General features: G+C 28.4%; 3 protein-coding genes across 4 annotated transcripts; 1 reads left to right on the forward strand and 2 right to left on the reverse strand.

Annotated features, from left to right (window-relative positions):
• Positions 1-560: 560 nt before the first annotated feature.
• LOC126654895 (uncharacterized) lies at positions 561-3,370 on the reverse strand. The gene is made up of 3 exons (XM_050348892.2): positions 3,047-3,370; positions 2,220-2,342; positions 561-2,129 (listed from the first exon to the last, which is right to left on the reverse strand). Exons 2-3 carry the CDS (start codon positions 2,272-2,274, stop codon positions 697-699), a joined length of 1,488 nt encoding a protein of 495 aa, XP_050204849.1. The 5' UTR covers positions 2,275-2,342; positions 3,047-3,370; the 3' UTR covers positions 561-696.
• A 1,948-nt stretch (positions 3,371-5,318) lies between these two features.
• LOC126657786 (sulfate transporter 2.1-like) lies at positions 5,319-12,354 on the forward strand. Of its 2 annotated transcripts, XM_050352556.2 has the most exons (12): positions 5,319-5,858; positions 6,282-6,330; positions 6,417-6,624; positions 7,085-7,259; positions 7,336-7,401; positions 8,143-8,373; positions 8,704-8,830; positions 9,015-9,301; positions 11,081-11,274; positions 11,391-11,479; positions 11,937-12,013; positions 12,103-12,354. In XM_050352556.2, exons 1-12 carry the CDS (start codon positions 5,523-5,525, stop codon positions 12,241-12,243), a joined length of 1,980 nt encoding a protein of 659 aa, XP_050208513.1. In that variant the 5' UTR covers positions 5,319-5,522; the 3' UTR covers positions 12,244-12,354. The 2 variants fall into 2 exon arrangements, with proteins under 2 accessions (XP_050208513.1, XP_055959816.1); XM_056103841.1 differs by lacking the exon at positions 7,336-7,401.
• Positions 12,355-17,984: 5,630 nt separating this feature from the next.
• LOC126655003 (protein NEN4) lies at positions 17,985-21,798 on the reverse strand. The gene is made up of 5 exons (XM_050349010.2): positions 21,173-21,798; positions 20,141-20,187; positions 19,975-20,038; positions 19,255-19,437; positions 17,985-18,229 (listed from the first exon to the last, which is right to left on the reverse strand). Exons 1-5 carry the CDS (start codon positions 21,620-21,622, stop codon positions 18,134-18,136), a joined length of 840 nt encoding a protein of 279 aa, XP_050204967.1. The 5' UTR covers positions 21,623-21,798; the 3' UTR covers positions 17,985-18,133.
• Between the last annotated feature and the right edge of the window lie 930 nt (positions 21,799-22,728).

The following is a 22,728-nucleotide window of genomic DNA, read 5'->3' on the forward strand; positions in this document are numbered from 1 at the left end:
ATTTGACTTTACTTTTTATAGATTCTAATAATGAATAAAAACTTGAAAAGGATTCAGCATTAAAAAATGAGATTTGAAGCAGATTTCTTTAGAAGTTCAATAAGTATGACATAATAGTTCAACACATTCAACAAATCATGAAATTTAATAGTTAGAGCATACTTATGGTTAATTACTCGCTTTTAATCTTTATTTGTTATTGGTTTTCTTTTTTGCCACATAATAATAAATGTATTTTATCCTGAAATTAAGTGCAATTATATCATTTACATCACCCATTTCCAACGCGGATTATTAATATTTCCGAATAATTATAATATTACATAATATATATACATATATATGTTGATGTTATGTTGATCTTTTGTTGCCATTATATTAATTTTCCAACATTTATTTAACGTATAGTGCTTCTTTGCCAATTCTAAAATCACCAAAAACTATCTCAATACAAATTAACAAGCTCAGTCATATGTCAACCAATGATCAACAGAAAATTAATCAAAAATAAACAAAAATTCAGCCAAAAATATAATAAAGTGAGTAATTTAAATTTTAAAATCTATTTTACATCAGTTTCCAACATTTATTTCATGTACAGTGCCTCTTTCCTAGTGCTCTGATTTATATAAAATTGAATAATAGTTTTAAAGTTAAATTGAAAAGCATAAAAATTAAGAAGCATGAAATCAGGGTTCATACCTTTTGTCTGTCACTCATGAATGCCCAATTAGTGCTCTGATTTATCTCCAAGTCTTGACCCAGCAATTCAAGAAACCAGAGCCAATTTTCTTTAGTTTCTCCGTCCACAACAGCCCATGCAATTGGATAGATGCAATCATTTGCATCTATCCCAACAGCCGTAAGCAGTTGGCCCCCATATAGCCCCTTGGGCCAACAACCATCCACGGAAATGACTCTTCTACACCCATCCTTAAAGCCATCTCTTAAAGGAGCAAGACAAACATACATCCCTTTAAACACACAATTATCTTGCTTGAACATGACTGTTGAGGTAGGATGTGTTCGCAGAAGCTCCAGTCTATAGTCATAAAGCATATTAAATTGCTCAGTCTCATCACCATTTATAATGAGCATTGCTGCCTTTTTTGCTCTGTAAGCTATCATTTTTGAGATATCAGCCTTCTGGTTTTCCCTCACTGCTTGCATAATGCCTTCCAATTTCCATGTAGGGTCTGCCCTAAATTGCTCGAGGTAATGCAAAGATATCCACTTAGTATTGACATGCCTAATATTATGGTCTCTAGAGCAAGAATGAGACAAAATTCCATTTTTAATCTGAATTGTGGGGTTGTCTTTGCTAATTAAGGAACTCCAAAGATAAAAAGGACAACCTTTCTTGCATATAGCTTTGCATCTTTGCTTGTTATTAGGCTTGAAGTTTATAACATACCTATTCTTTATGCCATAGTTTCTAACCGCCTCTTTAAACTGCTTGAAACTCTTAAATATCATACCAATTTCAAACCTAGGATCACCCATATTTTCTTCCCAAAAATCTGGAAATCTAGACTTACTTGAGCCTTCATTGTCAGAGTCAGAGCACGAATGTAACTCCTCTGAACCAGCATACTCAGATGAAGGGCAATCTACTTGACCTTCATGTTCAACAGCCTCATATTCATTATCAGCTCCAGGTGGAACAACAGGCTCAGGTGGAGCAGCAGGTTCAAAATTTTCTTCATTTTCCATATCTTGTTCATTATCATGATCCTCGTCCTCATTAAAATCATAATCTGAATCATTTATATCACTATCTTCCCCAAGATAATCTGCATCTGCAACATCTGTATTGACAACACGGTCATTCAAAGCCAACCTAGCCTCAACATTGACTATTCTAGTCGGACCCACGGCTCGACTCATTGTAATTACATCCAAATCAATTTCAATCCTCCTTAAATGGCCCTCTGTGTTCTCAGGTATCCAGCAATAGAAAAAATCATCATCTTCTAACCCTAACGCTTTACCCATACTCACAATCTCAATCTTTGAAATCCTGTCTTCACAACACCAGTCAATGTACCCTAAAATCCTACGGTCATAACCATCATGACGATCTATCACATTCCTGAACATTCGAATTGAAAAAAACTCGGCATGACCCGCTGCAATGAAACACAACATCCCATTCTTAAACCTAATTTAAAAAACTAAAATAGAAATAAACAAAGCATTTGTAAATATTAGTAACTTACAGTAGTCAGGTCCTCCACTAAGCTCAAATCGTTCAATCCAATTGGGCAATGCCATGGTCAGAAATTGCTGATTGAATTTGTATGTTTTGGCTTTGTGTATAGTGTATAAAAAATAGCAAAAAACTGCACCAAAACAGCTCTTATTATTTCCCGACTGAACTTTTAAAATGGCATCCTCCAGACCACACAATATCAAAATCAAAATGAATTGGGACTAAAATTTGATACAAAAGCATCAACAGATGACATATAGATGCATGCACATATCCTACAAATTATGCAAAGACTAATAATTAAATCAGAACTTTTGGCTATCACTTAAAATGCTAAATGCATTTTCTTTTAACTATTATAAATTGATTAGAGCTTCTAAAAAAATGATTAATTTTGAATGTAATTTGTACATACTGTTGTCTTACAAAAAACAAGTGAGATTTTAGTAAATTTTCACCTGCTTAGTAACAAATTAACCAAAGGATTAAGTGGAGACTAATACATTTGCCTTTAGTGATATTTACGTATATAAGGTCATTCACAGTATCAATGTTTCTTCCTTTCCTCTATAATGCCACGCATATGATAAATTCAGAGTTATTTTCAAAATGTCTAAAGTAAAGTCAAAATTTATCATGATAACAATTAAAGAGCAGTCTGATTAAAACGTCCACACGGGTAAAAAAACAATACAATTGTATTGCAAAATAAACAACCTATGATCATGGGATGGAGGAGTATTATCATTATTTTTTTCCTCAACATCAGCACAAGAATTGAAGAATAAATCTTTTATAAAGAAAAATAGAAGAGTAAAGGAAAATAAAAAGTACCTGAAATTGGTCGCCGAAAAACTTATGCTTTGTGTTTGCTTCAATTTCAACTATTAATGAGAGAAAGAGGGATGTAATATTTTGAAATTAGGGTTCATAATAGAAATAGGGATGTTCATGAGGGAAAGAATCTAGCGCATTTTTTAAAATTAGGGTTCAATCAAAAACCCAATTTGTGAGAGATGAAACAGAACACAAAACATGTAATTTGATAACTATTTGAAACGCTGTATTTCATTAAGGAAGCTGACATGGCAAGAAATATGACATGGCACCTATGGTTGGTATCTAGGTGGAGGAGAGAGGGATAGTTAGGAGATTTTGGTGTCCATCTAAGCAAAAAATTGCCGGAATTCATTTACAGATCTGCCGGTGTAAGTTTTTAATGAGTACAGTGACTATTTTGTTACGTTTTAAAGTTCGGTAACTATTTTGTAGTGTTCTGCAAAGTACAGTGACCCCGAAAATCAATAACCCACATAACATAATATAAAGTAACAAAACAAATATTATTTCTTTCATAAAATTCAATTCCAGTTATACTGCATATAATGAGTTGAATGTTGATTTTAGGTTGATTTTAAATTGATATTAAGTTGATATCAGCTTTAATTATTCTACATAAAATAAAATTTAATACTATTTTAAAATTAAGTTTATACTCTTTAGTAGAGCTGAGAAAAAAAATCGACGACCAAATTAACTAACCGAGCTGATGAATTTCGGTATGTTCAATTTGGTCAGTCAATTTGGTTTTATTTAAAAAAAATTCGGTTATTCAGTTATTGATTTGGTTTGAATTTTAAATTATTCAAATTAACCGTGCCGACAGTAACCGAAATTTTAATTTTTTTTTAATTGTTTTGGACTTTTTTTGAATGTTTCTTCATAATTTTATTTGTTTTAACCGAACCGACCAAATTAACCGATCTATTTGGTCGGTTCAATTCTATTTTATTCGGTCGGTTTGGTTATGTGTTAAAATTTCTTATTCACCCGATTCGATTTTGGCTATTCGGCCAAGTGATTAAACAGTTAAGGGGGTGTTGGTTCGGTTTTGACCGAAACGACCGAATGGTCACCCCTAAAAAAACACATAAGAAAAAAAGACATACAAGAATTAGAATCTATATCATAAAAAGTTGTATTATTATGAAATTTGCTTCATAAAAAGGAAGCTAACTCTAGATTAATAAAAAGGAAATCAAATTTTTAATATGTATGGTAAAAAGTTGTATTATTATGAAATTTAATAGTTTAGTGACTTCAATTAAATTTTTCAATATTTAATAATTTTTTAATTTTGTGAAAAAAGACAAAAAAAATTAGTTTTTAGTTTCGAAAAGTAAATGAAATTAAGAAAAATTGTAAGAAAAGTAAAATAAATTACATTGGATATATAAGCCACTTATCTCATAAAATTACATTTATATTTACATTTGTGTGAAAAATAAGTTTGACTATTATATTGAAATTTATATTTTCAGTTAAGTTTTTTAATTAGTTTACTAACACTAAATCTAAATGAAAATAGTAAAATATAAACAAAAATAATAATAAAAAGTTATATCATTTGATTTTTAAATAAAAAAATAAATATTATTTATAATACTTTAGAGTTCCTCATAGTAATATTTACTAAATTGTATTATGAAAATGGGTATTGGAGCGTTGTGTTATTTTTTTTTAAGGTTAATTGGAAATTAAATTATGAATTTTACTCTAATTTGCAATTATAACATGAAATTTAAAACTTGGCAATATCAGTAACCAACTTTCATTTTTTGGCAAATTGGTACACCGATCTAAAAAATATTGACATGGACATTGTAATGTGCCGCCACGTATCATTGCACTTGGTCGGTGTATCAATTTACCAAAAAATAAAAATTGGTTGTCGACATTGCCAAATTTTACAGTTCGTGTTGTAATTATAAATTTAGGTAAAGTTCGTGATTTAATTTGCAATTAACCTTTTTTTATTTGCAATTGAATTATCTTGTCTTAATAGGAGAGTGATAAAAAAATTTATATCAATAATCACTTCCCTTTTCTAAAATGATTTATTTACAAAGATGGATAAATTTTTTGACCAAAAATACCAACTACCACCAAGGACCTTATTGCTAAATATAATAACATATATTAGCTTTCTTAAAATCCAAAAAAAAAAAATTACATATAACATGAAAATATGACAACTATTTCCTAGGAAGGAACATATAATATATTTTTATCATATAGTATTATAGTTCAATAATTTGTCAAGAACCAAAAAAAAAAAACCTCAGCCACTGAATTTGCTTTCTTCAGTGTATATAAAGTTTCCATTATGTTTCATTCTCTTTAGCATCAATCAATTCTCTTGCTGCTCACTGAACCATTCTTTACCCTTAATTGTTCTCTTCTTCAACCACAGAATCAGACACAGGAGAACTATTTCTAGTTCCCCCAAACACTTCAATTACAAGTTAACATGGCAGCTCCTTTAGCCACTGAGACCACTAGTGTTCCCCAAGAAATGGTTGACCTTGAGCAAAATGGTCAGGCCGAAAGGGCTCGGTGGGTTCTCAATCCTCCCGAGCCACCGAGCTTCTGGTTCGAGCTCGTCGGTTCAGTGAGGGATGCTCTATTGCCTGATGGGAGTGAGTTGCTCCGTTCTTTCAAGAATGGAGAACATGTGTTCAAACCTTTTGTTTCAGTGTTGCAGGCAATTTTTCCTATTCTTGTTTGGTCTAGAAATTATAAGGCTACTAAGTTCAAGAATGATGTTTTGGCTGGCTTAACTCTTGCTAGCCTCTGCATTCCTCAGGTGATCATCATAGATTTTTAAATCTATCTTAAAGTCACTAAACTTTTATATAAACTCAGTTTTTCCACCTAAACTTTAATTTGTTTCTTTCTTGTAATTGAACTACAATTTTTGGAAATTAAGTCACTCTTTTTTTATATAATTTGAGGGTATGGGATTTTTGGCGCTTGTACGAAAAATTGATTCTCCAATTCTAGCAGAATGCTGCCCCGCGCACATACTATTTGAACTATACTTCATTGGTTGTAAAGTCACCTTCGTACAATAGCCACTCTGGATTAGTACATAAGCAAAATTCCGTCCAAATTAACGGAGTAACTTTCCATTACGAGAAAATTTAAAATTGGGTCGCTAAAAGAATAAAATTAAAGTTTAATAACTAATACATGAAAGTTTGTAACTTCAGGAATTTCATTCATGCAGGGAATTGGATATGCAACTTTGGCAAAGCTTGATCCTCAATATGGCCTATGTAAGTGACATTAATAATTAATTCTACTTCAGGAATTTGCTGGTAAAAGTAGTTGTGGTGAATGTTTTTTGCTCCAATCCGGTCAGATACCAGTGTAATTCCGCCTCTAATTTATGCTATGATGGGAACTTCAAGGGAGATCGCAATCGGACCCGTCGCAGTTGTTTCACTACTTTTATCCTCAATGATTCAGAAAATAGAAGATCCTGTTAGCAATCCAATTGCCTACAGAAATCTAGTTCTTACCGCAACATTTTTCGCCGGAATTTTTCAGGCTACCTTTGGGATATTCAGGTAGGGTAGTCATGAGTTAAATACATTGGGGTTTACTAACATTTAATTTGTTTCAAAAAGAATCAATCTATTTTTTAATATCATCCAACTTCAATTTCTTTTTTAAAAAGGTAATTTTAGTCTAATTTTGATGATGTAGCCATCCGAATTAGAATATTTAAAAATTATTTTGCCCCATCAACCATATGTCATGAAAGTTATTATTTATTTTTAAATGAACTATATAATTCTATAATGTTTGCTGCCGTGACAGATATTCTTAAATTAGATGGCTAGCAACATAAGTAAAATGAAATTGACAAAAAAAAATATGAAAGAAAAATTGAAATTTGGCGACAATACAAAAAAAAGTTAAAATTCGGTAATTCTTTTTAAAATAATTTAAAATTTTAGTTACGCGGAAAGTATTCATCCCGGGCTGATGATGATTCCTCTTATTCTTTGTTTGGAATTTAAACAGGCTGGGATTTCTTGTGGATTTCCTATCCCATTCTGCAATTGTTGGATTCATGGCAGGAGCAGCCATTGTTATTGGTCTTCAGCAACTAAAAGGACTACTTGGCATTTCTCATTTCACAAATAAGACTGATATTATCTCTGTCCTGAAGGCTACTTGCATCTCAGCTAACCATTCTGTAATTTCACTTTCTTTAACCTTTTCCAAATGTTTTTATATCTAATTTAAATATTATTATTTTACCAATTTTACAGTGGAATCCTCTTACTTTCATACTTGGATGCTCATTTCTCACTTTTATCCTTACAGCCAGATATTTGGTAAGTCAGATTTTTTTCTGGCCCTCGATGTTTTTAAACGTTGTAAAATAGTTTTTAAAATTTTTTGAGAAGGGCATTTAAGCCCTTTTGGTTTATTTTTTGACACTGAGCCCCTCACTTTTTAGTTAATTATATGAGGATGCTTTCAAGTTCGGGGGTAATTGATTTTGGAGGTTACTGTACTTTTCAAAAATTGCAAAATGGTGACCGAACTTCAAAACGTAACATTTTAGTTACTATACTATTTGATTATTTTAAGATAGAAGAATTTTTGGTCACCGAAGAAAAATATTTCGAGTCGATTTTTTGTTGATTGTATGTATATATGAAATTTAAGGTATTATTTGTCATAAATAATCAAAATTTGATTACTACATACGTATAATTTGACCGTAAAACACTTAAAAACCTTCCAAAATCACATATTTGAAAGTTTAGTAACCATTTTATTACGTTTTGAAGTTCGATCACCATTTTGCAATTTTTGAAAAGTACAGTGACCCCTAGAATCAATTACCCCAAGTTCGGAGATTTGTTTGCATCATTTAAGAACATTAGTCAAGAAAAAATTTAAAAAGCTTATATGCTTCTTTTGAATAATTTGAAGGATTCTTTCATACCTTCTGCCCGTAAAACAATATTAATTCATTTTACTTTCTTTTAAATATTTTAATTATTTCATTAGAATTAAAAAAAAAATTATAATATCATATTAAATGACTAATTCACTCGCTTTTACAGGGCAGAAAAAACAAGAAACTCTTCTGGTTGCCAGCAATTGCTCCACTAGTTTCTGTAATTCTATCGACTCTGATAGTATACCTGACCAGAGCTGATAAACATGGTGTAAACATTATCAAACACATCAAAGGAGGATTAAATCCAAGCTCAATCCATCACTTGCAGTTCACCCATCCCCACATTGGACAAATTGCTAAAATTGCACTTATAGTTGCTGCTGTTGCACTCACGGTTCGTATTAAAATACTCATAAACTTCAGAATCCAATTATACGTGACAGGGGCTGGTATTTTTTTTTAAAAATAAAACATATAATTTGGTAACGTTTTTTTAATGTGACAAATATTCTTAAACTAAATGTCACATAAGTAAAATAAGATTGAATTTTTTTTTTATGAAGTAAAATTTAAAATTTGGTGACTTCAACAAAATAAATTGAAATTTGGTATTCTTTTTAAAATAATTTAAAAATTTACTAGTTACCTAGAAAGTATTTGATCCAATACTGAATATCATTTCTTACTATTTTTTTTTGGGGTTTAATGTCAAAAAAAAATGTAGGAGGCAATTGCAGTAGGCAGGTCTTTTGCAGCAGTAAAAGGATACCAATTAGATGGTAACAAAGAAATGGTAGCTATGGGAGTCATGAATATTTTCGGATCCATCTCTTCTTGCTATGTTGCAACTGGTGAGTTCCTAAATTGGCTCTAACCAGGGTTGTGCAAAAACCGAACTGTATCGAAAAACCGAAATTTTTTATATTATTTAAAAATAACAACATTACCAGGTTTATTAGTTTGATTTGGTTTGGTTTTTACATAGCGCTATTGATACGAGAGTTCCCATACCATATTTAACCCGATCATATGCAGGTTCATTTTCGCGGAGCGCTGTGAATATCAGCGCTGGATGTGAGACGGCAGTGTCGAATATTGTGATGGCGATTACTGTGATGATATGTTTAGAATTTATGACGAGGCTCTTATACTTCACCCCGGTTGCGATTCTTGCTTCAATTATTCTTTCTGCGCTGCCTGGACTAATTGATGTTCATGAAATCTGCAATATTTGGAAGGTTGATAAGCTTGATTTTCTTGCTTGCGTTGGAGCTTTTCTTGGTGTTTTATTTGCGTCAGTGGAGATTGGTCTGCTAGCTGCGGTAATCAACTTTAATCTTACATACATAAACTCAAAGTTCAAGTTAAAAGTCTTAAAGTTACGGAACTTTTATATTTTATTTTTGTTTGGTACTAAGACTTCAATTCCTATCAAAGTGGTACTAAAAAGTTAATTTTCATTTTAATGTCAAAATAATTCAAAATATTCAGATTAAAATAATTGACATGCCAATCGTTGGTCACGTACTTTCAAAGGGTTTAATAGTTTTAGAAAGCTAAATATTTTCGCCTATGAATCTATTTCTATCTAATAATTTTAATTTTACTTTAAATTTCTATATTTTTTTAATTAATTTAACTGTCCAGCTCTTAAGTTTCAGTTTCATTTAAACCATTTTAAAAACTACTTAATCTAACTCCTTATACAAAAGATTTGATATTTTTTGAACCGTTAGATCTTTTTAAAATATATTTCTTAAGACACCATTTCAGATGGCAACTGGGGTGATAATACTACTATCACTTCGAATACGAACTAAAATATATGAAAAAACATTGGCGAGTCTCGGGTTTTTATTTTGTAGTTCTAATTATTTTATAGTGTAAAATGAAAGCTAACAAAATTGGATTGAGACTCTCTAATTCAAATGGATTTGAGGGGTCATTTTCACGATATACATTGTTTATTATAAAATGAACGGTGTAGATTAATTTAATTACAATTGTACTTTTTTATCAGCATTGTTCATTGTAAAATGAACGGTATATATTGTAAATATGACCCACTCAAATTTATTTTGAACTTGAGGAAATCTCAATCCAAAAAAATTAATGTTAAGAAAAAACAATGGCTGATTCTGTTGCTTTATAGCTGGTAAGAAGTTGACTGAACAGTGTCACCAATAACGGCAGTTCAGCAAGCACAGCTTGAACTCCAAATAAAATCAAAGGAGTATATTCAACTCCTTAATTGTGGATAATTGACAAGTCATTATAAAGAGAAAAAAAACGTTTGAAACTGCTAATGATTTGAGATAGTCAATAATTATGAAAAACATTTTTAGCATTATAAAATTCAGTCTAGACTATGAAAAACATTCTTTTATAGATATTTTACTTTGGCTGATGAGAACTATAGTCCTGAAAATTAAAAAATAAATACTCCATATGTTCCATTTTAAATATTATATTTAACAAAATTCACATACTACAAAATTATTGAACATTTATTTAAATAATAAAAATAATCTTATATAAATATTTTAAAAATTATTATTAATAAATATCTTCTCTACTCACTAATACAACTCAAGAGCAACAACAAATTTTTTAAAAAAAAATATCATTAAAATTTGAAATGAGTAACTATTTTAAATTAAAAAATGGACTTCTAAAGATCAAGAGAGAAAATAAAAACAAATTGACTACAATTAATTAAATTGATTATTTCTTATTTCGACCTGACTTTTAAAAAGTAACATAAACGTTAAATAAGCATAGAAAAATTAATCAATGAGCTATACCTCAAATGGTATAAGCGCTAAGCAGTAACCGATGATTTAGATTTTCCAGCAAGCAATCTTCCCTTGTAATTATAAAAAAAAAAACATAGAAAAATTATGCGAGAAAAACAACCAATTAAGTTAAAATATTATGAAATGATGAATTTTTTTTATTAATCTTGTCATATTATTTATAAACATTTTTATCAGCTTTATATGTGTTAGTTAAACTATAAACATTGTGGACAAAATTTATATAAAAATTTCGTCGGAAAAATAAAAGATTGGTTAAGTGACTGGTATTACAATCTCTTACAGGTGGCAATATCATTTATGAAGATCATTATAATATCAGTTGGAGCTGGGACTGAAATAGTGGGAAGAATACCAGGAACTGAAGTGTTTGGAGATGTTGATCAATATCCTATGGCCATTAAAACTCCACCTGTCCTTATAATTCGCGTTAAATCTGGTTTTCTATGTTTTGCCAATGCTAATTTTGTTAAACAAAAGTAAACTTTCTAACACCTTTCATTTTATCCCCACTTTGTCTATACAAATATATATATATGATTATGAACCCTAATTAATAATATTCTTATTTTGTAATTTTTAATGAAATAATTAGGATTATGAAATGGGCAACTATGGAAGAAGAAGATGACACCAAAGGGAACAGGAAAAGGACTTTTCAGCTTGTAATACTTGACATGTCTAGTAAGTATCATACAAGAAAATTAAGTAAAATGTCCAGGCATTTGTTGGGACATTTTGATTTTATTTTTAAAAATTCTTCCGAAACTTTAAAATTTTACATTTATAACTTATTTTTCAAAAAGTAATTATTTTACAGTTTTCCATTTTAATTTTTTTAAATTTATTTTTTTGTTTATGTTTTCCGTTTGTTGGAACTTTAATTAATACTCTTAATTTATATAATATATAGCTCCATAGTATTTTCAACATTTTGAAAAAGTTTCCTCTAAAAAAAACATTTTGAAAAGGTAATATAGATATTTTTTTTGAAATTACGAATCAATTCCAGTTTAACTTCCGGTTGAATTTTTAACCATTAACATTTTCATCGGTTTTATGTCCGGGTCGGATTAGACGGCCACGGCTTTTCCTGATGTAATCTTCTCTCAGTTTTCATTTTTGTAATCTTTTATGGCAGATTTGACAAATATAGACATAGCAGGAATTGCTTCACTTAAAGAACTTCATAAGAATCTCATTTCAAATGGAATAGAGGTAATTACTCAAGGATGATATATATTTTATCAACTTTAATTATTGCGCAAAATGATGTTTAATTTATTTTTTTGGTTTAAAATTTTCAGCTGGCTATCATTAATCCAAAGTGGCAAGTGATTCAGAAGCTAATATTAAGCAACTTTGTGAGCAAAATTGGAGGAAAAATCTTCTTAACAGTTGGAGAAGCTGTGGATGCTTGTCTTCATCCTAAAATAACTGCAATTTAATTGATACTCCAGTCCGAATTAGTCAATGTTAATGTGGTGATCAAATATCAGATACTATTAAATTAGAGATAAATAAATTAAAAGCAGCATGGTGTATTTTGATTTCATTAATTTGTGGTCTAGAGTCCTTTGAGTGTACATTAAATAATTTGTGCTTTTGATCACCTTTTCAACCGAAAATTATGAAACATCTAACTACTAACACCTTAAACTATAGTCGCTTGCTTTCTACTCCACATATTGGACAAATTAAACTTTAAATTAAACATCAAACTTTAAATTAAACATCAAACTTTAGCATATTGATAAATGGATTTGCCACAATTGTCAAGAGGCAATTCTTTCATTTTAAATTGATTTATTATTTTATTAAATATATTTTTATTAATTAATATTAATATTTAGAAGCTATAATATTAATAATTTAATTAATATTAAATTATGGAATTTTATATATATATATATATATATATATATATATATATTAATTTTTCTATTCGATCTAATTATTGGTGCATATTATTTTAAAAATATTAATAAATGATACACCTTCCATCTTAAACTGATATACACTATTTTTTACTTTTTTCTTTCAAATTATAGACTATCATTAATTATTTGATTAATTGTCATATGTATCCTCATTAAATATAGTAAAATGTATTAAAAAATAAAAATACTAAAAGGGAAAATGTAATTATTATATTAAATAAGAATAAATATTATATTGTTTTATGTAAATAATTAAACTGTTAATATGTGTATTTATCCTGAACTGTCTATCAATTTAGGACTAATAGAATATATAATTGTATAATTATACTCTTATATAACATTAAATACATTACATCTTCTTTAAAACTTTTTTAATAATATATATTAATTAAAAAACATAATACATAAATATAAAATATATTGTTTTTAGTAATATACAATAATTTTGATACATTTATACTCATCATATTGTTTGGTTTTAAAATTAAATAGACACTTCATTCATTCGAAAAAGAAAAGAAGATAAAATAAGATTTGCATAAGGATTAATAAAATGAAATTATGTTAGTTGTATTTTGTTTACTTCTCATTATATTTTATATCAAATAAAAATAAAAATAAATCATTAAAATAATATAATTAAAAGAGATGAAATTAATAATAATATATTGATATTGTAGATAGATTATTTATATTAAAATAATTATTATTTTTTACAATGTGAATTATCCAAAATCAAAATATGCCTATTTTTATAGATGGAGCGGTAATTATTTTGTGATAAAACTACTTTAAAACTCATTATATATGTCATAATTCACAGTTTAATTTTTCTGTTTAAAAATTAAATAATATGGCCTTTTATTTTATTTCCATCAACTATTTAGTTGCTCTGTACATTTTTGGTGTTAGTCAATCAAGTCAAAAAACTTAACTAAATAACTTAAATCTCAATCTAATTTGTAAGTTTAATTTTGACACAAATATAAATATAAATCATAAATTTATAAAATTTGATGTTTAATGAATTTAATTTATTTATTGTTTACTTCGCTTACTTTTAAATTTTTCTAGTTTTAATTTTTTTAATTTTTTTACTCCATTTAGTTTTTAAAATTACAAAAATAGATTATCAAAAAATTAAAATATGAATAAATATCATAAATCGAATTGAAGTCGTTAGTTCATCAAATTTCACAATAATATACTTTTGATTTATGCATATTAAAAATATAAATTTAAGGATTATATTGAATATTTTTTTTAATTTATTTTTTTAATTCAGTTGATTAATACAAAAATAAACGAATGGTTAAACAGTTGACGGAAATAAATATAAAAGATTTATATTGTTTGATTTTTAAACAGAAAAAAATGAAACTGTGAATTATTAGATATGAGAAGGTCCCGGTCAATTTACTCTTATTTTATTGATCTCATGCCAAATACATTGTGTCTACGTTCATAGGAATAGTCTTCTAGGTAGTGCTTCTTTTTACTCAACTTTTGTTGTCTCATAATATTAAGAAATTTTTAGATAAACTCAGTTTAGCATGTCATTTGTAGACTAAATCTGTCATATTATAACACGTTATTAAAATAATGATATTATTGTAATATTGCTATATCTAAAGGTGTAGAAAAGTAATAAATAAAATTACAATAATACCATTATTTTAATGACGTATAAAAAAATGATAGATTAATCACGGATGACGTGGTGAACTGAATCAACCTAATAATCTCTCCGTAATATAGCTATCACTAAACAAGAATTTTGATTCTCAAATATAGTCGTCTGTTGTCTAATAATACTCCACTACTTTTTTTCATCTAAAACTGTCTATATTCATTGAATCTCTCAAAGGTTTGTTTGTACGTATTATGCCTTCGAGGCATTGTTTGCTTTTCGACGACTAATGGAATTAATTGATGTTGCTTTTCGACGAGTCAGTTTTCTAAATAGAGCAGCCATCCACCATTTTGGATGTAATTGTTTTTAATATTAATTAATTATTTATTATGGTATTAGATCTTTTAATAATCAAAAGATATAGTGAAATATAATTTTGTGTAATACTTATTTAATTGATTAAACATACAAGTAGAATCACAATAAAATCATTTTTATTTATACTTTAAGGCAAAATAAATAAAAAATTTGGCTTATTTTTGTATTTGTAAGACAATGTAATTTTTTTTCAGTTTTTCATTCTTCATCTCTTATTCGGGTAATGACGTTTTTTAGATGTTTGCATAATATTGTAATTACCCTTTGATTTTTTTGGGGTCTTTATCTTCTACTCTTTGTGGTTGTGCTTTATAAATCACCATTTATCCAAAAATAAAAAAAAAAGGCAAAATAAAATTTGTTGAGTTGTATGTCATTTTTAATCAATGAATGAGTGATACATCAGTATCGTGTATGAATTTGGGTAAAAATGAAAGTTAGCGTGTATTCTTATGTGAAGTTTTAAAAAGCGTAATTAAATTGAGAAAACGTGTAAAGTTGATGAATTTTTATGACATTAACTCTTTATTATTTTATTTTTGTTTAATTATGTAGTATTAATTTCCACAACAACTAGTACTAAAATTTATGTTTTCTCGACACGTATTCAATGTTAATTGAAGAAGTCACTTCACATATTAAATATTGAAAATTAAATGATTTGAATAAGAATGGAAATATAAATTTAGTAACTTTAGTGTATGAAGACGGATTTTGCCCGTGCTTCTTTAGCACAGTGGTAATAGGCACAGGCATTACGGTAAGAGATCTCGTGCTCGAGCCTCACTCCTTCCTTCCTAATCATCAATAAAAAAACAGATTTATTTTATATTTATATACTAAAAGAGGCTGTCTTCCGTTGTACGATCCATCTTTAAAGAAAATAATGCATAAAAAGTATACTTAATCTTTATAAGAAAATAGTGTATAAAAAGTATGCTTAATTCTTCTTATGTTTCTCATAGCATAGGTGTATTTTGTTACTTTACCTTCTATCAAAAACAAAATGTTGCTACTTACTTAATTATGTCTAGATACATTGTATCTCAAAGACTTATGCTTTCTCGAGCCTACTTGGAAAAAGGCAAGATTAAACATAATAATCACAAATGATATAGAAGCTTAGTGGACAAAACTCATGCACAATTGTCAACTGCTTTATATTTACAAGCACTAAGGAAACTTATGTGTAATCTTTTATTTGGTTCTTATCATAGTGCTACGTTACCAGTCTAATAAATAAAAATGCAAAACTTTACATGTTTTCGTCGATCTATATTTACTGCATAAAGAGTTAATTTTATTATTTAGATTAAAAATAATATTAAAACCGGCGCGCAATCACTTGCTCATTTAGATTTTTGACAATTTAATTGATTGGTTCTAAAATTATAGTCGTTATGTGTTAAGATAGTTTTTTTATACCGACTGACATATCTTACTCTTTATCTTTTATGCATAACAAAAAGGGAAATTATAGAACAATTGATCAAAAATCATAGCCCCTTCACTCAAGAAACTCTTGTAAACCCTAATTAGTTTCTATCACTTGTGTTCATCCGGAAAGTGACTTTTGGCTATCTTTAGCAAAAAAATCACCTTCCCATTTCCTCGAATTTAATTTTTTTTAATTATTTTTTAATTGTTTTACTTTTAGTTTGAATAAAATTCTCTTTCGATCAATTTTGATCTAGATTGAAAAATAATTCCTAGCAAGATGTCTTAGTTAGATTAAATCGGGTCTTATATAATTTGAAATAGTTTGTTTTTTCATTTTAAAAAGTGAAGATGTCGAGTTTTGCGATTCTAGCGAGATAGATCTCTACAAAAACAAAAGAACGTATATATCACAGAATAGTAATTAGGGACTAGACCGATTAACTTAGAGCTGCTAGTTGTAGCAGTTGCGCGATTAAAGATGGATCCACTCAAAAAGTCATATGTGTCGCATATGTTAGTGTGTCAGCGTCTGGAAACGCGTCAAGCGTGCCGGAAACGTATTAGGCGTCAGACGCGCCGGTGTGCTTGACGCATTCTAGACGCATCAGATCTCTAGACACGTCAATTGAGTCAGCACGCCATCTTGTCAGCGGTATTATCTCAATGCCATCGAGATGCACCTCCGATACATATCTGATACATTTTAAATACATATTAGAAACAACTCAAATATATTCATTTTAAAATATATATTAATTTAGGGTTAATGTCATAAAACTTCATCAACTTTACACGTTTTTTCAATTTAATTACGCCTTTTAAAACTTGTCATAAAGATACACCAACTTTCATTTTTTTTAAATCTATACACGGGTTGACGTGGCATTTATTTATTGGTTAAAAATGACCTCCATTTCAGCAAATTACACCAATGAATGATTGCCACCTCAGCATCGTGTATAAATTTAGAAAAATTTAAACTTGGTATATCTTTATAACAAATTTTAAAATACGTGATTAAATTGAGAAAACGTGTAAAGTTGGTAAATTTTTATGATATTACTCCATTAATTAATTAGACGTGTTTAACATGTTTCTTAGTTGTATTTGCTAGATAAATCTTTAATATATAATTTGTACATGATAAATATATCATTAATACGTATCATAGGTATATAATTTAGGCCCCCCTTTTGGAAAAATTCCAATTGTCAATTAGAATTCATTTATAAATGAATTTTATATGAAAATCATTTACAAATGAATTACACCGATTGGAATGAAAGAATATTTAGAATTGATTTGAATTTTATATATTTATTTTTGAAATGAATTCTAAAATTTGTTTCTTTATATAAATTTGTTCCCATAACCTTATAAACATTTTATTAAAAATATCTTAAAAATACAAATGGTCATTATAATTTTTTTATAATATAAACTTATTGTATACAAATATTTAAAATTCATAATATCAAAATCACTAATATTATGGTTAATATAAAAAAAATTATATTGATTTTTAAAAGTTAAAAATAAAAATATATATGAATAAAAGATGGAAATGGAAATTTAATAAAAAAAAAGAAAAAAATTAGTAATAAAAATAAAAAGTGAAAGAAAATAAAAAATTATTGTCTAACCCCAACTCAAGACAAACAGACCTGAACGGGCCGCTCGGATATCCAAGCCCACAAACACGACTAGTTGGAAGAAGGAGGAAGCAGTTATAAATCTGAATTGACAATTAACTTACCTAGCTCTGCTATTAATTCTCAGCAGATATATAGTCCCATTTCGCATATGAAGAATACATATATAACTCTGATATGTTACATTATTTTTCTGTATATAAGAATTTATTAAAGAATAAAGAATAATGAATTAGAAATCATAACGATACATCAAAGTCTCTAATAAATCAAAAGGAGTTGATGATGCATCTCATCTTAGCAGTGAATGAGAATGCTTCAGTATCTTGTTTAGGGTTTTCGTCTCTTGAGCCTTGCACAACAAACTTCTCACTCCTAATTCTGTTACCTGTTCCATTAATTATTGGTTATTCATAATCATATTATATTATATATTGGATTTAATGTTTTAAAAATACTAATTTTTTTGAAAGTTAGGTCAATTTTTAACAAACCGTTCTAAATCATTTCATTTAACTCGTTTTAAGATATGATGTTTCTTTTATAGCTATTTTAATAGCCGGTTTATTGCGTCAATGACCGTCAATAATATTTACAAAAAACCGGTTTATTTTCAAAGATGACTATGAAAAAAACATGATATCTCAAAACGAGTTAAGTTAGATGAATTTAAAAGGTTTGATTAGAATTAAGTTGACCCGTAGAAATTTGATATTTTTAAGATGGTAAGCCTATATTTTATGGGCATAATGTAAATATTATGACTAATAGATATAAAAATAAATCAAATTTTTAAATTTTCTTGTAGATCTCTCTCTAATATAAAAAAATTAAGTTTGAAAACTTAGTCCAATTTAATACATTGTTTAACCGGCATGCTATATTAAAAAGTTGTTTTTGTTTCAGTTACGTGTAAAACTAAAAAATAATTAAAAACATGTTTATATAGAAAATAGTTTAAAATTTATAAATTATTTTGTATTATGTTTTTTCTACATAAAAATTGTAAGATACATATCAAATACCTTGAAGATACATCGCTAATATATTTCCGATACATCTTTGATAACGAACAAAAATAAATATAGATGATGACTGATGAGTAAAACAATATTGAAACAAAATTTATTTTTAAAACTTGTCGATTTTTGGCTCTTTTATTATATCCCTTTAAAAAAAATTAGTCCATCACTAAATAAAAAATACTAAAAATGCATGTCCAATTGAATAGTTAATGAGATCATTAGAGTGAATTATCATTGATCTCTTAAACTGAATTAAAATTGCAAGAAATTAATATTTATTGGTTGGATTAATAAAAAGTTGAAAAGAACTAGAATTTTTTTATACGATTAGAATTAAATATTATTTAGAATGAAAAATAATTAAATGGATAGAAAATAAAAGAAGAACCTTTCCAAAACTTGGTCTTGCATAAGGAAGGGGTCTTTGGTATGCAAGGGGAGTTGCTGGAGGAGATTTGCGATTGCATGTTTCTTCTCTGCTTATCACTTTGGCGTTGCTTCTACTTCGTGTTGTAATTGTTGAACAAGAGTTTTTCCAATTTTCATTCGACAAACTTGGAATATTTGATTCCTTAATTCACCGTATAATTAAGAGTTAATATCATAAAAATTCACCGACTTTATATATTTTTTTATTTTAATCACACCGTATTGTATATTTTTATTTTATAATTTAACAATGAATTGATATGTAATTTTGATAATGTATGAGTAAAAGGCCATTTTAGTGATTCGGAGTCAAATAACATTTTTAATTAGTTAAGTACAATATTTTCTATTTTTGAGTTTAAACCAATCAAAGACAAAATTGAGTAATTATATTCTCTAAACTTGTTCAAATTAACCAATGAGCAATAGCTCAAATTGTATAAGCGCTAAGCAGTAAACGGCTAGATCGTGGGTTCAATTCCTCCCACAAGCGCTCCCCCATTCTCAAATTATCAAAAAAAATTGTTCAAATTATATAATTCTATTCTTATTTGATTTAAAATAATAATAACAGCTTTAATTGATCAAAATAGATGAGAATGAGTTAATTGATTCCAATTGCAAATTTAAAAACCGAATTGACCTTTGCTTAATTATATTTAGGCTTGAGAATTTTTACCAAAAACAAAACTGTGGCGCAGTGCTTCAAAACCTCCAAATTCATACGGACATCTTCAAGACTCCTGTTTTATGCAAGTTAAAATCCATCAAATTACTTAAACTAATGATTTTTAGCTTAGATGTACAATATATATCACATGTCTTTCATATATATGTGTGTATACCTGTGCTTTTGCTGCCCAAGTCCAAAGTAATCAGCCAAAGTTGCCATCTAAATATAAAAATACTTTCATTCATAATTAATATATTGGAATTGAAAATCATCAATAGGTAAAAAAAATTAATAATATCTAAAGTCATGGTAGAATTCACAAGTACATATTATGAACCAAAAGTTATGTATGCTTGGTCCATTATTTTGTAATTTGTGTATACTATTTTCAAGTATCATTAAAAAGATGGAAAGTCTAATTAATAAAAATAAAATATAGTTTAGTCTCCATGTTAATTTTTTATGAAAATATTAGTCCACAATTAGATAAAAATTCCAAAAAAATTGAAAAAATATCTATTCAATTATATATATATATATATATATATATATATATATATATATATATATAAAGAAACATTAATTAGTTTATCATAAAAAAAAAAAACTTAAAATACTGAAAGTTAATCCATCTTTATCAATAAAACATTGATCTTTTAATTTGTTGTTTGGATATAATTTACACAAAAGTATATTATTACTCCTACAAATTGTCATGATTATTTATTCATGGTATATTTATCAATTTGATCACACTTATTCTTGTGGACTGGATATGTTTATTCATTTTCCCAAATCATTAATAAGACATCATATAATTATGAATATGTTATTTCTAAAAAGAGAATATGAAATGCCTATCCTAAATCCTAATTTGAATTCAAAAAATTGTCTAGGCCGAGTGTTTATGCAAATATTTTCACGTACACAAATAAATTTATAACCAGAAATCCAAACGATTCAATTTTATCAAAGCCAAACTCATTCTAGGTTAATTAAATTTTATTTTTCTTACTCCTTTACAAATATTATGCATTTAGATAGTTTCTTAACTACTAATTTTATATAGATATCCTTCTTTTAAGACGCCGTCGTTTCATGCCAATTAAAACGACGGGATTTTCTGTAATTTCGTTTATAAAAGGATCATTTGATCAATGTCTCATGCATGCGTGACATAGAAACATAAATATGTATTGCATACCTTGAGATTACCAGCTCTTCGACCAAACTTCTGACCCAAAACCCCTAACGAATCGATCATACCAACAGGCACCGGTGGATCCCTACCGATCTCTGCAAATGCTTCCTTAATACGAACACAATCAAATCTTCGGATATTATGTCCTGCCCATATTCTTCCATTCAAAATCCCAAAGATTTTGTCAGCAACTTGCTCGAATTCGGGGGCATCAGCAACAGCTTTTCGAGTTATCCCGTCTGTTCGACCAGATCGTAATGCGACCACAGACAAGTCTTTAGGTCTTATAAGAGTTGTGTAGCTTTCTAGCTCGACAAGTTTTCTCGGACAAACGATGATTGCACCGAATTCTAATACCCGAAACCTTCCTCCTGAAGATTTATTGTTCGGTACTGTCGTTTCCAAGTCGAAGAATACGATCTCTGTCGAAGGAAAAAACTCAGAATTTTCCATTTTTTAGGTATTTTTTGTTGGGTTTCGGTTTGAATTTCGGATTCTGAGTTTGTTTTTTTGATTCTGCTCATCGTTGCAATGATATAAATGGCGAGGAAGGGTGAAGGGAAGGGTTAATGGAGAGAATTCTTGTGACAAGAGTTTGATTGTCTTGTAGTTCAAGTCAAGAGATTTATTAGGTTTTTGTTTAGGGCATTACTTTATAGGTTAGCTTCTTGGGATGTCTTATCAAAAGCATATCCAGCAGACAAGAATATGTTGCTGAAACAATTAATGATAAAAATAGTTAGTGTTTTAAAAACCGAACCAGTAGCCAAAGCGATCTGTGGCCACCCGTTCAAGGTTCAATAAGTTAACTAAAAATATATTTATACAATATATGTATTTAGTATTGTACATTTAAGAATAATTCTACATATTTTAAATTTAAAGGTAAATGTAATTCTAACAAGCAAATAGATTGAAAAACTAGCAAATAGAACACATTTAAATACTAAAAAGAATGTACTGTTTAACCAGTTCAATAGTTTTCGATTTTTGCGATAATTTCTAGTTCAAAGAGGTTGATCTGAAAATCTAATTGAAAACGAAATTTTACCCAAGACAAACGATGTGTGACATCAACACATCTCTCACATTTATCAATATGTGCGTCATGTTTTAGATATATGTTAATTGTTTAATTATAAAAAAAAGTAAAATTTATCAACACATGAGAGGTATATCGTAAAATGATTGCGCATGTGTCGTGTGTGATAATTACTCATTGAACGGACCGGACCGGTCGTCTCAGTTTTTAAAACACTGGCTGTTTTAAAAATCTGAAACCTGCCCAAAAAGTTTTCAACTTTCTTGGCAGATACATTATTACAAAGTAATGCATATTGAAAATGTTGGGTATTTTGAGGTCAAGCCTGCCTGGCTTCTTTCCTTTTCTTGGAAAGGAATTGATGCTCCCATTCCTCACTGTTCCTTAATCACAAACTAGGCCAATACAATTACAAGTTTTTTTCTTTTCTTTTTTCCTCATTTTCCCCATTCCAAGTTGAAGCTCATCCAACTTCTTTCTTCAACTATGTATTAAGGGATGGCAGTTGTAAAAATAT

This window comes from Mercurialis annua, linkage group LG7, assembly GCF_937616625.2.
Source record: "Mercurialis annua linkage group LG7, ddMerAnnu1.2, whole genome shotgun sequence".
NCBI classification, from domain to species: domain Eukaryota; kingdom Viridiplantae; phylum Streptophyta; class Magnoliopsida; order Malpighiales; family Euphorbiaceae; genus Mercurialis; species Mercurialis annua.

Excerpts from the sequence above, each read along its gene's own strand:
- LOC126654895 (XM_050348892.2), bottom strand. The coding sequence starts at position 2,274 with ATGGCATTGCCCAATTGGATTGAACGATTTGAGCTTAGTGGAGGACCT. Across the intron at positions 2,130-2,219 it reads TAGTGGAGGACCTGACTACT|CGGGTCATGCCGAGTTTTTT; the intron begins GTAAGTTACTAA and ends GTTTCATTGCAG.
- LOC126657786 (XM_050352556.2), top strand. The coding sequence starts at position 5,523 with ATGGCAGCTCCTTTAGCCACTGAGACCACTAGTGTTCCCCAAGAAATG. Across the intron at positions 6,331-6,416 it reads TGATCCTCAATATGGCCTAT|ATACCAGTGTAATTCCGCCT; the intron begins GTAAGTGACATT and ends CAATCCGGTCAG. Across the intron at positions 7,260-7,335 it reads GCATCTCAGCTAACCATTCT|TGGAATCCTCTTACTTTCAT; the intron begins GTAATTTCACTT and ends CCAATTTTACAG.
- LOC126655003 (XM_050349010.2), bottom strand. The coding sequence starts at position 21,622 with ATGGAAAATTCTGAGTTTTTTCCTTCGACAGAGATCGTATTCTTCGAC. Across the intron at positions 20,188-21,172 it reads GAAGAGCTGGTAATCTCAAG|ATGGCAACTTTGGCTGATTA; the intron begins GTATGCAATACA and ends TTTTATATTTAG. Across the intron at positions 20,039-20,140 it reads CTTGGGCAGCAAAAGCACAG|GAGTCTTGAAGATGTCCGTA; the intron begins GTATACACACAT and ends TGCATAAAACAG.